We start from the raw sequence: 15,170 nt of genomic DNA on the forward strand, positions 1-15,170 counted from the left end.
TATTATTCATTAAAATACCCTCATAAGTTACTTCACTTCCCTGACACCTAACAGTAAAAGTAGCAGTAAGTTCCTATTTGTGTTTTATCAGCACTTGCTGGAAAACAGGCTTTATGTAATTCATCTGCTTGCATGGAAATTAAATGAAAATTACATAGATGGAAGAGGGGCCACATGCCAATTGCTCTGCCTTGCACTATTTTGCACACTGCCTCATTGACAAAATACAATCTTTTCCTGAATGGACAATTTACAAGAGGAACCAAATGGATCCTTACTGTCTCTTCTGCCAAAACTGTCATTAAAGATGCTAATGGCATGAGGGGAATTTGTGCATGAACCCGTCATGGAGCCTAGGCTGCGATTAAAAATATGTGCTACATCAAATGCTTAAATGATTAAAAATGGCTGTGATTTAATGTGCTACATCAAAACTTGGGTTTCATGCATTCGTTTCAAAGATATATTCCATTTTTCGACTCTGTGTTTTCTGCTTGTAACCAGTTTTCTTGTTGGAAAAGTTTACTCTTCCTGCAGGCAGTCTGATAAGCACAGGGACAGCAGTGGGTTCAGTGAGTGAATCTCTCACCCAAGATACTGTCTTGCTTCCTAGATGAAAAAGGTTCAGGACTAGAAAGTTCAATCAGGAATATACAAACATGAAGTGTTCCTCTATCAGCTCTTAGGTGTGGGATTTGATGGGCAAGGCAGGTGGATGATAAGGCTCTGTTGACTCATGGTTGTTTTTTTGGGTGGTTTGATTTCCATTCCTGTTGACATATTGGTGGGAGCCTCAGTTCTCCAGCCGCGCTGGAGTTATCGGGACAGACCAGTTGTTATTCAGACCAACACCTCTCCATCTTATGATGTATAATTTGTTTTGCAACGTGTTTATTTTTGGTAAGTTGGGGTGTTTTGGTTGTTTTTATAAATGTCTATTTCCATCCTCAATCAGAGGCAGCAGCTGCATGGAAAGGTATTGGTGTTGCTGAGATATGAAATTGTATGACAGGCTTGCACCGTGCCTGCTTGGGATGCAGGAGCCTGGAAATGCATGTCTGACTGTGGCATTCACATTCTCTGAAAAAAAAACCCTTCGCCCAGGATTTTTCTCCTGGGAAGCTGAGAGGCCTCAGAGAAAAGGACAGTGATTCTCATCTCATTTGCTTCTCCTGTGTTGTGCTCCTCTGGAACGTGTTTGGGGATTGTTTACCCACAGGTGATTGTTTCATTGGGTTCTGCTGTGAGTTGTTTTCACTCTTGGGCCACTCAGGGCCAAGCTGTGTCGGGGCTCTGGAGAGAGTCAGGAGTTTTCATTATTATCTTTTAGCATTCAGTAAGTATCCTTGCTGTATTCTTTAGTATAGTATAGTATTCTTTAATATAATATAGTATCATAAAATAATAAATTAGCCTTCTGAGAACATGGAGTCAGATGCATCATTCCTGCCTTTGTCGGGACATTCCCAGCAAATACAATACCAGACACCCGTGAATATTGATGGCTGGAGCTGGGAGGCGGCACAGCTCTGCCCTTCTGCCTGTGCATTTGTTCTGAATGGGAATTACTTCTCTCTCCACTATCTAAATGTTGGATATGTTGGGTAAAATTTTGAATTTGCCGGTTGGACTTTTGTTGATTTCTTCTGATCAGTCAATTTGAAATTAACAGAAAGGGAGATTTACATTTTAACACAGGAGAAGCCAAGAGCAGTGAGTCACTTTCTTGTTCAAATCTAACTGGCTGTGTCCATCCAAGAGGCACAGCAGCAGAACAAGATTAATTGATTGATAGAACACAGCAAGATGATGTTGACAAGCATGAATACAGGGAAAATCAACTTTCAAGATGAAGTCCTTAAAATATATATTTTACACCTTACTTTATCTACTTTCCATAATGATTTTTCCAAGATTTTCTAGTCCATATTGGGATAGGTGCCTGTTGTACCTTGGGAGTAGCTAATTGTTCTACAGCACTAATATTATTCATTTGTGTTTGTGAAATTTTAGACAACAATTATAATTTTAGAATCATAGAATATCCTATGAGTTCGAAAGGACCCTGTCAATGATTGAGTCCACCTTCCTGGCCTTGCATGGGAAGCCCCAAAAATCCCACCATGTGCCTGAGAGCATTGTCCAAACATTCTTTGAGCTCTCTCAGGCTTGAGACTGTGTTCACTTCCCTGGGCAGCCCCTTCCAGTGCCCAACCGCTCTCCAGGTGAATAATTTTTTCCTAATATCCATCCTAACCCTGCCCTGATGGCTTCAAGCCATTTCCTTGGGTCCTGTCTCCGGTCACCAGAGAAGGGATCAGTGTCTGCCTCTCCTCCTCCCCTCATGAGGGAGCTGCAGACCCCAGTGAGATCTGTCCTCAGTCTCCTCTTCTTGTGGCACCCAAAACTGTCCCCAGCACTCAAGGTGAGGCCACCCCAGTGAGAACGGAGTGGGACAGTCCCCTCCCCTGACTGGCTGGCAATGCTGTGCCTCATAAACAGCACCTATTTTATTATGTTTAGCCAGATTATTATGTTAACACATTATTTTATTATTGTAGTTATCACTGGGTTTGATTTGTAATCAAGTGCAAGATTACGCAGTAATAATAGTATAACCATGATAATAAAATTATGTTGCACTTGATTACAAAGCAAAAACAAGCCTATCAAAACCCCCAATGGTATAACTTAACTAAATATAATTTCTTTAATTTCCTTTACCACCTCATGAGACCACTATAATTTTCTGGGTAATAGTATTCTTTCTAATATATCAGTACACCCACGCTTCATTTATCCATGTTAAATTAAACTTCTACTTCAAGTGAATGGACCTTACAATAGGCCTACAATTTCTGCAAAACTCAGAGGAGTACAACTGCACCCAGAGCGTGGTCACATGTTAACTTTCTCTGATGTTACCCCCCAGGAATAGGGTCCACATGCCAAAACATTGTTATGGGAAATGGGATCACTTGTCCTGAACTGCAGTTTTCAGCAGATTTTTTGAATCTTTCTCAGGATCCAAAACTGAGTATTCGCATCATTTGTGAGAGAGAGACAGAAAGTCAGGCAGGACTGATGTTGCTGCCTGTATGTTTTCTTTTCGACTGAGGAATGCCACCTGAATTTTAGGATGTGAGGATGGAGGTACATGGGATAGCTTAGTCTGAAATGTTTCTAAACCTTTGGATCTGTAAGAAAAGCCGTGCTGAGTTGACTGTTATGTGTACTCATCCAGCAGTTTGACAACAAGTGGGCATATTATGAGCTGTAAGCACTGCAGTAGGAAAACACCATAACTTCAGGTTAAATCACATTCCAACTTCAAGTCTTTTATGACAGACTCAGAGAAGTGAGCAGTTTTAACTAGGAACAAGGTGTGCACAAAATGCTTACAATAATGGAAATCCTTCAGGTCAAATTATGTGGTTTTACAAGTTGGATTGTGACAATGAATGACAAATTTGTCGCTTGGAGTAAAGGAATGATATTAAATCACATTTCATTAGGCTGGTTGGGGTGTAACAGCTCTTCTGGGAGGGCATGGGGTGAGCAGGGTTGCAGGAGCCCTGTTCTTCATTCCCAGACAGCCTTCCCAGACCCTTGCTTTCCCAGGGTGCTTTGGATACTTGGGTGCATCCTTGTGACAGGGTGACCTGCCCTGTTCACAGCAAGGGGCCTGGGACAAGCCAGCCTTCTCTGAGCATCAGATCATATGGGAGGCTGATTCCCAGCTAGTCTGAATGGAGACTCCTACTAGAGGGCCAGCAATTGAGCCCCCTCTCTGCAGCTCTGGCTGCTCCTGGGCTGAAGTTGGAATTATCCTGCAGGCCTTGGCAGGTGCAAAGGGAAGCACTGCAACATGCCAAGGTGTGGGCTGCAGGACTTCTTCCCTCCAAGGCTTGATGCAGAGACATCCCCGGACCATGATTCTGCCCACACTCCCCATCATGAGCCTTTAATGTTGGTACGTTTTGCTACCACAGAGGTGGGAGAATTGTAGCAGGAGCTCTCTGCTGTCTCTACCCATGTCCTGTGGGTGTCTAGGCTGTCTAGGAAAGCCTCCTGTGCTGCTGAGAGAAATAAGCTGCCTGGCAGGATTACCAGCCAATAAAGCTTTCAGGCCCAGTCTTCTTGTGGAAAATTATTTTCCAGGCCTGTGAAAGAAGCCTCCAGGGTTTCCATGGTGTGGCAAAATGAGGAAACGTCTACGAATGATAGGAAAATGGGGAAGAAGTGGAGAAGGACTGCTAGGTAACTGGTATTAACTTCAGACTTTGAAACATAGTGCTGGAAAGTAAAGGCTACTGAAGTAATATTTTTCAAATATTGTTCAAGATTTGAGAAGAGATCAAGTAGTTAAATAACTTGGTCCATTTTAGCAGCACTTGTTTGCTTCCTCTCATTTCTACATCTTATTTTTCAGTTAAAATTCTCTGCATTTTTGTCTGGGCCACACCACACATCAAGAATCCTCATGGATAATTGTGCATTTCTGGGTGCAAACTGGGCATATTTTGCATACATGCATGGTTCAGCAGGTTATTCCTATAGAGTACAGAACTGATTAGCAATACAGGCATTTCTAGATTGCTGTTAGAGTTCTTTAATTAAATGTCTCTCTCTTGTTTACATACAGGATGAATTGTTCTCCATTCCTGTTTCAGGGAATGACCGAGATCCTTCAGTGTGCTGCCTTTTAATTGGGACAGGTTGCACCTGCACAGATTTCAGTGCTGAGCTGGTACATGATGATCAACAAACTCCTAGAGAAGTGACACTTGCTCACATGCTCACACACTTCCTTGGGATTACTGCACATGGAACAATGTTCATTAGCAAATTATTCCCTTGAGAGAGCCCCTGAAGGTGCTGTTCCCAGTGTGCTGAGCTCCAGCCTGACGTTTCTGCTGTAATGAAAAGTGTGTTCTCGGTCAGGAGAGGTCTGGGCACAGGGGCAGAAATGCTTTGCAAGTGGGAGGTGATGCTTCAGGGTTTAGCTTTTATGTTTCTCACATTCTGTGCTGCTTTAGTGTGTACTTCTGAGCTTCATATTAGGGATGGTGAGCTCTCTTCACAGAGCAGGGAGACAAAACAATTCCTTCTCCAGCTGGGGACCAAGGACAAATGATCCAAATAATTTGGATCAAGAACATAAATAACATGGACTGAAGAGAGAAAAACAAGAAGGATGGGCCTTGATAACCTAAAGCTGTAATTAGACAATTAACCCTGTGAGCTGTCGTGCATTTTGTGACCATTTTGGTTCATCTTGGGTGCAGCCCTGGCTGGGCTCTTGTGCTGCTCCAGGTGGATCCATTGAGGCCTCTTAATAAATCCCTACTTTATTCTTACTGTGTCTAGTCTCTGTTCTGGGGCAGCCTTCAAAAGGCATCAGAAGTGTGCACCTAGGGTATGCAGTGACAGCAGGACAGTAGATGGCACTAAGGATGAGGAGCAGAATTTCCAAGCTTCTTAGCAACCCCCAAATAATTGCTTTTGGCAGTGGCTGCTGTGGAACACTCTCACACTGGCATTCTTACCTGTATAATCACTTAGAATCAGAGATGGGGGAATCAGCTTCTTTGGAGAAAGCTAAATGTGGCATGTGTTTTGCAAATCCTGAGAAATATCAAGAATGAAAATGATTATCTCTTAGCATGACCAAAATATGGCTTCTTTCCTTTGGTTGAAGTGGTTTCTTGCCAGCATCAGTCTCACCAACTGCCTGTGCTAGGTTTTGACCTCATCAAACAAACCGTGCCTCACACTGGCATGAAGTAGAGCAGAACATTAATCCACTGTCCTTAATGGGAAATCTGCTTCACTGAACTCCTTCAAGATCCCTAAATTCCCCAAAGCTCTTGAGTGTGGGTTACACTCTGCTTTGGCACAGGGCTGGTGCAGGTGCAGGGCTGCACTGAATCGGGGCCAAACAAGGATCACATCCTGGGCACATCAAGCAGCCTGCAGCAACAGGGAGGCAAAATCACTGACACTTTTCAAACAGCAGATCTCACATCATATATCCCAAGACATAGGGAAAAAATACTGAGTGGACATGCCAGGTATAGCAGACCAAACATCTGCATCCTATGCTCAAAGCCAGCACTGCTGGTTTGCAGAACAAAGTTTACAGTGAGTATGCAAATTCTTATCAAATTTGTCATCTTCCTGGAAGATTAAGTAAAAATGTTGGTGAGTGAAAGATGAAAGATCTGTGTTCTCTGAATAAGGAACCCTTTATATTGATACAAAGAATATTTTATCTCTTACTGATATCAGATATTTTTACCATGATTTGGAGGTCAATTTGTCCAGCTGCATTGTCAGGAGGGAACCTGAGCTGAGAAAGAGGATTAATCCCATGTAGGCTCCCAGGCAGCTGTCAGCATAGCACAGACATCTGAATTGCCAATGCGTTTTGCTGAAATAAAACCAAATACCTAAAAAACCCAATCCTCTTTATGGTCTTTTGTCCTTTCCCTAGCCCTAGAGCTAGTCCTAGGATTGAGGCAGAATTTAAAAACTTGATTTGGTATTAGGAACTCTGAGTTAAAGCATATGGCTTCTGCTCAGCAGTCAGCTGTAATTGAATAATGCCACGTCACTTTCAGTTCTGAATTTTAGTTTCCTCAAATGATCTGTAGGCTTTGGCAGCTAGTTCTTGTGATAGTGGATCTTTCTCAATCTCATCAGAACTGAGGAAAACCACCTGTAACTGACACATGTTTGTGCGCTTTGTTATGAGACAAATTATTTGAAAACATTTATATTCTCATGTTTAGAATGTATTTGTGTGAGGTCTGTGTTTGCTTGTGGGCTTACTTTCCAGTGTGGTGTTCATCCAGCTGTTGCTTTATTATGTGTTTAAATAACAGGTGAAGGTTGATCTATGAGCTGTATGAAGGAAATTGAAGGAGAGGATGCTCTCCTGATGCTGTGCTGACATGCAGAACATCAGTGGATAGAAAATGTTTACTGTTATGGATGTTTTATTAGGCAGCGGTTTCATTTAGAACAATTGCTATCAAGAACATAGGTAGGTCAGAAGTGTGTGAAGAGATCATAGCTCTCTTGGAGTTAAAAGGCTGGAAGGAACCCTTTATATGAACTTGCTGAAACAATTCAATTAATTGTGCCATTGCTCTGTTAACTGTCCATATCACTCAATGCAAAAATTCCAGATGCAACTACAGATGCTTCAGCTGTGAGCAGGGAGCAGCACTGAGGCTAGAAATTCATTCTCTGGCTTCAAACATAATTTTAGTCTCTGCCAATAAATGAAAAAATCAATACAACTCATGGATTTATGGAATGACAAATCACTACAGAATAATTTTATATTTCCATAAGAGAAGGGATGCTGATGTTGGGATGAAAGCAACATTCACTAGGTTTGCTTCTTAGCAAACATCCCATTTTATTAACAGGGTTGTTTGAAGTATAGTGTATGGAAAGCTGGCTCCTTGCATTTAAAATACTACTTAAATGGTATTCAAGCAACCTTTCCCTAGCTCAGATAATTATATCTGTTCTAGCTTTAATTTTCTTTCTTTCTTACATGTCCTGTTAAGACTGCAAGTCATTGCAATACTGGATAGAAAGGAAAATCTAACAGCTAAAATTCTTATAGCAGCATGTGAGTGCAATTGTTTAATTTGCAATAAAATACAGTCCCATCAGTTAATCACTGGAACTTGTGAGACAAGAACCAAAATGTCTTTGGAGGCACATTCAGCTCCTCTGGATTTTCCCTCAGTGGTGAGGGGTTTCCAAAGGAGACCACGCTGCTCCATGCCCATTTCCTGCCGCTCTCTGCCATGCCGACAGCTCCAAGAGCTGTAAAACAAACAGCTCAGAGGAAAATCAAAGCTCAGGAAGTGTGTCACAGCCCAGCTGGATGTCAGCAGTGGCACAGATCCAAATAAATCCTTAGAGTGGTATTGCACTATGGCAAAGTGGCGTCTTCTACTCGCAGATGTTCAAGCCAAGTGTGGGATCCCAGCAGTGTCTCTCCATCACTGGTCCTGGACACATGGCCACCTGCTTCTCTTGCTTGGTGGTCTCCTCCATTTCCTTGGCCATCCCATCACCTGAGAGCCCATCCTCTGCTCAGCACCCCTTGGGACACTCAAGCCCTTTTGAACTTGCAGCACTGAAGAACAGAGTCCTTCTCCTAAAAGTCACCATCATTCTTTGTGTGTAGATTATGTCCCTGTGCTTGGCTGTGCTGGAACATGTGATGTTTAAGGGACCCAGATAGCCTTAGGACAGCCTTTTTTTCCTCTAGAAAAATGCAGACTGGAAACTTAAAGGCAAACATAATTTCTCATGTAGCTTGATGCCAAGGAGTTCAGTATATTGGAAAAGCTTTAAATTCCACTCTATTGATGATAAAAGGATTGCAAGTGCTGCCCTTGAGATCAACTGTTGCTTTAGCCAGGAGGCTGCATGTCCCGGAGCCCCTTTGTGGACAGTGGTAAACACTGTTGGCTGTGGGGGATCAAGCAAGATGTTCTGTGCTTCTTGGGCATGATGGAGATTTTCAGCACCCTCGGGTGTGTGACTCTCAGACTGATATGGATGTCTCTGAGTCATTTGTCTATGTAAATCTGAGGAAAACAAACTACCAGAAAAGAGACAACGTAGCTTTACACTTCCTGATGTGATAATTCAGAATTTGAAACGCTTTACTTCCTAGTTAAGAGAGAGAGAAGAGAATAATTTAAATTCTTTCATTCCCTTGGGAATAATGCAGTGCAATAATGTTAAAACTGTATGTAATTGCTTTCTATTTTTGTAAAGCCTGTGGCAGCTATGAAACTTTAAAGTGAACACTGGAAGGTCTGGTTTGTACAAATTTCTTCAGTTGCATCAGTGGTGCAGTGAGGGTAAAAAGCAGTGGGAAAATGTAGGCATTATTCTACAAACCACAGTAGTGGGTTTCCCTGGGATGTGTGAAAGAATCTTCAAAAGCAGCAAAACTCCTCAGAAAGTGACAGGTTTGGGGTCTGTCCTGGGTTGCTGTTTGCATTGTCTGCTGCTGCAAGGAAACCCAAGCGAGCGCTGTCATAGCATGGGGCACCCTGCTCGTTTTGGAATTCCCAGGGAATTATGTGAGGCATCTCCTGGATCTCTGCTGCTGACCTTTCCAAGAGCACTCTGCAGAGCAGTGGGTCAGTGAATGGCCTGAAACAGACCTGTGGCAGCTGCAGGATGATCAAAGGTGCTTCAAGCACACACGGGGTTGCCATTTTAACTGCTGGAAGGTTCTGCTTTGTACTGGGATTTATTTACTCAAACTCCTGCCTTTTTCATTCAATTCATTAAAGTAGTTAAAAATGAATGGCAAATATAGTAAATATCAGAAGCCTAAAATGAGAAGTATTCCACGTATTTTAGTTTTTAGCCAACTCAATGAACAACATTAAAAAAGGCTTTCAAAGACGTAAGCATCTTTAGTACTTATTTTGCACATGTTGCCTCTGTTTCTTTTACATAAATAGTATATATAGTGTGCATATATGTCAAATGTCATAATGAGACAAAATATATAGTTTTTTCTTCCTGTGAAGGATGGTTTTTATCCTTTTATCCATCCCAATAGATACAAGGCACTGGCTAAACCCAGCAAATGTGTGCTGAAACCTTTTCCAAATTCCTGCTCATGGCTGGAAAATAAATTATTGATGCAGATTGCTGTGAGTTTCTCAAGAAAAACTCTTGAAGATACAGAGATAAATTTTACCTAATTCTTCACTTTATTGTTGTGTAAGCAGGTATTTTGTTGCTGTTATTCCAGATTTGTCCTAGGTGTTATACCAAATTTTCCCAGGAGATGTCCTAGAGCAGATTGCATTGTAGAAGTACTGAACACATACAAGAAACAGACTTTTTTTTTTTCTTCTTTTTCCGTACAACCATTCTCCTACAATCTGGAGTAATTCTGTTTTACCATTTGACTTAATTAATTTTACTGTGTTTTGGATTATTCAGTCACCTCCTTCTACAGTAGCTGGTAATTCAGACTCTCATGCACTGAACAGTTTGGTGCCCATAACAGTGCTAAGCAACACTTTTTACCCATATGCATAAAGCCTCTGACAAAAGTGACTCAGTTTCATAGCTGCCATCTTTCTTGATGAAAAACACAAAAATGTAAGGAACTCTTATCTGACAGCAAATTAACTCCACACAGAGATGGTCTGTAACTTTGCCAAAATGCCTTTGAAGTTCTTTGTTTTTCTGCCAGTAGTTTGTGTTCATCTCAGCTATTCAGTGACACACAGAAACTGTGGTTTGCTTTTTCATCCTGGGGCAGGAGATGAAATCCCACCTGGGGACCATGACTGTTGGTTAAATATGAGTGTTTGTCTCATGTGTCCTGTGAGGAACCACATCAAGCACGGATGCCATGAGATGCTGTTCAGTCCTAGAGGCTGAAGTAATATTCTGCAGCAGTTTCCTTCTTGCAAGGATTTTTACATGCTGATTTTATTCTGATCAGAGCCAGAAGCTAACGCTGACCTCAAAGTAATATCACTGCAATAGTTTTCTATACACTTTTCTCTGTGAATTTGGACAGTGTAAATTTCTACCACCCACAAAATATTTGGAGGGAAAAAAAAAATCTGTGGTTTGATTACATGCTGTGTAAAGAAATACCAACTTCTGTTTTGATCTGCTGCATTCATCTAATTCCCCTCAGCACTCTCCTATCTACCTATCTACACTGGTCTACCTGCCAGTGCATTAAATATATGATTTTAAGGGCTCAGATTAATTCAAGGTACAAAAATCAGTGTTTGTTACAAAGAATTTGGTTTTTTTGCTTATGCAGGTGTTTAGAACTGTTTCATTCTTGGAGCCAAATTTGCACTGAGATGAATGTTTTCCATTGGAAATGCAATTACTATATCTTAGAGGTGCTGGGGTCCAAGAATTCATTTCACTCAGTCATCTGCTCTTCTAAATATAGGGTAATTGCTATTCTTTGTAAATGAAATAAGAGAAAAAAGAACAAATTAGAGAAATGTTACCCTCTGTAATTAGAGTGTTTCTGAGGACAAAATTGTTTTAAAGGTACAACATCGTTAACAGATTTTTTTTTAATCCTTGTTTGCATCTTAGCACAGTCACAGGGCACATTTCCTATGTTTTGTACATTTATTCAAAACAGAATTAGAATAAAGCTGTTTTTCTTTTTCTTACAAATTACTGGCTTTGTAGGCTGTGTAGGTGTTTTACAAAGGCACATACCATGCTTACTTAAAAATAATTACATTTTGAGCTAGAATATATATTATGCCCTTCCTATCGAGCTACAGTGATGTGTTACAAGCTGCCATTCTACAAATTTCCAGAGTGACACTTTGTTATTGCAGATCATTTTAGGAAACTTCCTGAGAAAGTAAAATGTCTACTCGTGGCTGTTCAGCTGGAAATGTAATGGAGTGCTCTGGGACAGGAAGGACTATCAGGATTTGGAATTAGGAGAACTCTCATCTCGCCTTTATCCTCAAAAGCATCCCGCCAGTTTGCCTGGGCAGTAGTTGTGGGCAGCGTGGCTTGGCTCTGTTGGTGTCTGTGGTTCCTGCAGTGCCAGGGCTGGCAGCAGGTGATGTCTGCGCTCCCCACACACCTTTGCTGCTGGGAGCTGTTGGGTTGGGATGTGTGCTGGTTCACTTCAGCAGCAGAAGTGGTTCTGGGGGGAATCAGTCACTGGAAGTGTTTGGATAGCTTGAAGGAGGAGGTAAGAGGCTGTTCATCATTCAATAATGCTGGAAAGGTGGTTGTTGTAGAAACCTCTTCCAGGTCCAGCAAATGTCAGGCATCAGACTGTGCCCACTGCAACTCCATAGCTCAGCCTGGAGAGGCTCTCACACACAGGAAGCCTGGAGGGTGGCAGTCTTCTTCTGGAGACACTAGGGGTTTCCTGGCCATCTGCCTGATGTGGGCAGTAGCCATCAATGGCACCGTTCCCCTCTGCAGAGGCTGCTGCACAGTCATGATCACGCTGCACAAGCTCCCGGGGACCGCTCCCTCCATCAGGGCACACTCAGGGCTTTGTGCTCGTGGTTCATCTCAGCCTGCAGCACAAAGCTGGCTCTGGCAGCTCAGACAGGTAGTGAGGGGTAAAGTGTGCTGAATGAGCTTTAGTGTGGGTTGGCAGTGAGAGCCTGGGCTGCGCAGGGAGCACAGCTACCGCTTGGATTTCTGACTTGTTCTTCCCCAGAGCATTCACTGAGGAATCGCCCAGCAAATCCAAGGTGTGCTTACCTGCAGCTCTGAGCTCAATTGCATGCTGATGGCAACGATGTCCTCAGCTGTAACAAAGTGTGAAGTGAGCAAGAGGCAGAGAATTTGATCCTAGTGTTATAAAGGGGCTGAGTCATATTTAATCAAGCTCTATTCATTTGTACAGCAGAGGTGCCTTTTAAAGTAAAGATGCTCCAGCCACAAAGTGCTTTACTTAGTTCCCTTTGACAGGGACCTCTCAAATGCTTGCTGCTGTGGATTTCAGTCCACTCACAGTCCGTTTAATAGACATGGTGCACACTCCCTGAAAGGAGTGGCTTATCTCCCCAGAGCTGAGGTCTGGCTGTGTGGGTTTGGTGAGTACTTAGCACTTCATCTGCTTGTTTCCCACTGGTAAAATGAACTAATGTGTCCATCTCGTTCTGCTGTGCTCCTTGTGAAAGGTTCCTTGGCTCCTCTGGGGCATTTCATAATAATTTACTCTGGTTCAGTTAATCTAAGGTTTCTGCATCAAGGTATCCTGGGTCTCTCTTGGCTGGGTAATTTGTTCCAAACTGTGATTTCAGAGACTAATGTTTCATCCTTTCCATTTGAGATCAGTAGGATGGAGCTGCACCATTCTTAATATAACATTGATTCTACAGAGTGATGATTCTGATCCTTGGGGTAGACTTCAAGATTGCTTTAGACATTCATGTTCTGAATGAAGAAACAAGAATATCTCATTATTCAACTATTATGAAGTCTCTCATGTTTCAGCTGCTATAGGTACTCTTGATTTGTTTTCATAAGAAGCCCAGAGCTTGGCAGGACATGTTATTGATCTCACACAATCCATTCTGGACACTGGCGTGGGGGTATCATTCACAAATCAATTTTCTCTGAGCTTTGATTTAAGTATCAGTGGCCTTTGAGGATCTTTCTGGGTCACTTTTATTCTGAAGCTGTACTTCAGCACTGAGTAAACTGTTTAATGAGTGCAGGCACCCAAATGAGCTGTGTGCCAGCTGCTGTCAGATGTGGCTATTGAGTCTGTTCTGTTTGCTAACATAGTTTCTGTTAAGAATAACACCTCACTCTACCTTCAAAACAGTTTTTGAGCTTCAGGCACTCAGTCCCAGCAGCTCTGTAAGGAGGCAAGTATTCCTTTGATATCAAGGCACACTGCCTGGGGAGAAAAGGTGAAGTAGTGTCATTTAGCTATGTGTTAGACTCTGCACAAAAACTCTTTGCTACCTTTCTCCTCAGCAGACAGAAACTGAGACTGACATGTCAAGGGAGTTTTAGAAAGGATCTGAGTGAAATTAATGCCACAAAGCGCTTTGCAATCCATGAAAACAATGTGAGGAGCGAGTTATAAAGGAATGTAACATTTGATTTTGTAAAGATATGGAAGAAAGGTTAAGAGTGGGGAAGAGTGCTGAAATGGTCACTTGCAGGCACTGCCCTTTAGTTACTGGTCACAGAAACCGGATGTGTGGGAACTGGCTATGGGTTTATGGAGTGTCCAGAGCCAGGAATTTCCCATAGAGAAGTCCCATGAGAGGTTTCCTGTCTACCCCTCATGCACATGCCCCTTACTGGTGTCACAGACCGAAAATATTCCAATGGTTTCTCAGAAATGCTGGCCTAGCTTCCCAAATTACTTCCTTCCTTTTTTTTCCTTTCATTTCTTTTCTCTCTATGTTTCAGATTATGCTTGGCCTTTGCCTAAACAGTTGTGCCCTATATGGATTTCCCTAGATGTGCTCTTTTCAACTGCATCTATTATGCATCTCTGTGCCATCTCTCTTGATCGGTACGTAGCAATTCGCAATCCCATTGAGCACAGCCGCTTCAATTCCCGCACCAAGGCCATTATGAAAATTGCTGCAGTTTGGACCATATCCATAGGTAAGCAACGTGGCTCTTGACTGTGTCTGAATGAATGATAGCGTTACTCCAATTTTCATTTAGGATTTTTTTTTAAGAGGATACACTAATTAATTTACCTGGCCTGCATGTCTGAGCGGAATAACTGGAAATGGAAGCCTTTCCTTGCAGCTGGTGGGAGCAGTCATTTTTCAGAGCACCACCCCTCTCCACTGCTGCTGTGTCCCTGTCAATGTGCCGATAACAGCAGTAACAGGACAAGTGGTGCTGTAAAACTGCTGTGTAAACAGAGCAGAAAACAGCATTAGCAGAGCCCAGCACGGCTGTGAGAGGCCGGCCAGCTCAGAGCGCACGGCTGCGCTGCGGTCGCTGCAGAGGAACTCTCTCAAGGCCTAGTAATGGTTTAAGTGGAGCTGCACAGGGTTGGAGGCAGGCTATCAGCGAGGTGTTTACTGCTCCTGCTCAGCCTTTATAGCCTGGGCCGCTCTCTGCCTCAGCTGGATTGCTGCTGGTACTGAGCTAGCAAGTTTGAAGTCTTAGTAAATGAGGAGTAGGCATAACAGAAGGCACGTTTGTATTACTTTGATAAAGCACAAAAAATAAAGCAGCAGTAAAATAGGGAAGAAAACACAAAATTATGGCAAGGTGACTCTGTAATACTGAGAATTATGTGAAGAAAAATTTTTTTAGAACTCTTTAAATGTGCTTTAAAAGAGACATTTGAGGCAGGGGCAGAATTGTATGACAACTTCTATCTGCTGTATTGCCTTTTGTGCTTGTGTAAAATACAGTCTTACAGAGATTTAACATTTAATTTCTATTTTATAAAGTGGTTTTTGCTTTCAGTGCTGTACTGCAAGGAAAAGCATGTTCCAGGTATTTGAATTTCTCTTCAGTTTTTGCCTGCTTTAGAAGTGGAATATGATTCTGGATGTCTGAGTGCTACAGGGACTGATTTTGAAGAAGCTTGCCTTGGGAAAAGGCTATGGGAAAAAAACAAAATATGATAAATTAGGGAAAATATACTTTCT

At 42.3% G+C, this 15,170-nt stretch overlaps 1 protein-coding gene across 14 annotated transcripts in view; it reads left to right on the top strand.

Moving 5' to 3' along the window:
* Nucleotides 1-15,170, top strand: part of HTR2C (5-hydroxytryptamine receptor 2C) — a 259,463-nt gene that overhangs the window by 227,214 nt on the left and 17,079 nt on the right. For 13 of the 14 annotated variants that reach the window (XR_005259910.1, XR_005259908.1, XR_005259913.1 and 10 more), the window contains one exon: nt 13,960-14,160. The exons of the other annotated variant lie outside the window; for it this stretch is intronic. Coding sequence is in view for 1 of the 13 variants with exons in the window: in XM_038164795.1 (XP_038020723.1) it covers nt 13,960-14,160 (201 nt within the window). In the remaining 12 variants the exon portion in view is untranslated. The remainder of the gene's footprint in view (nt 1-13,959; nt 14,161-15,170) is intronic. 14 annotated transcript variants of the gene reach the window in all.

Source organism: Motacilla alba, chromosome 4A (genome assembly GCF_015832195.1).
Source record: "Motacilla alba alba isolate MOTALB_02 chromosome 4A, Motacilla_alba_V1.0_pri, whole genome shotgun sequence".
Lineage (NCBI taxonomy): Eukaryota > Metazoa > Chordata > Aves > Passeriformes > Motacillidae > Motacilla > Motacilla alba.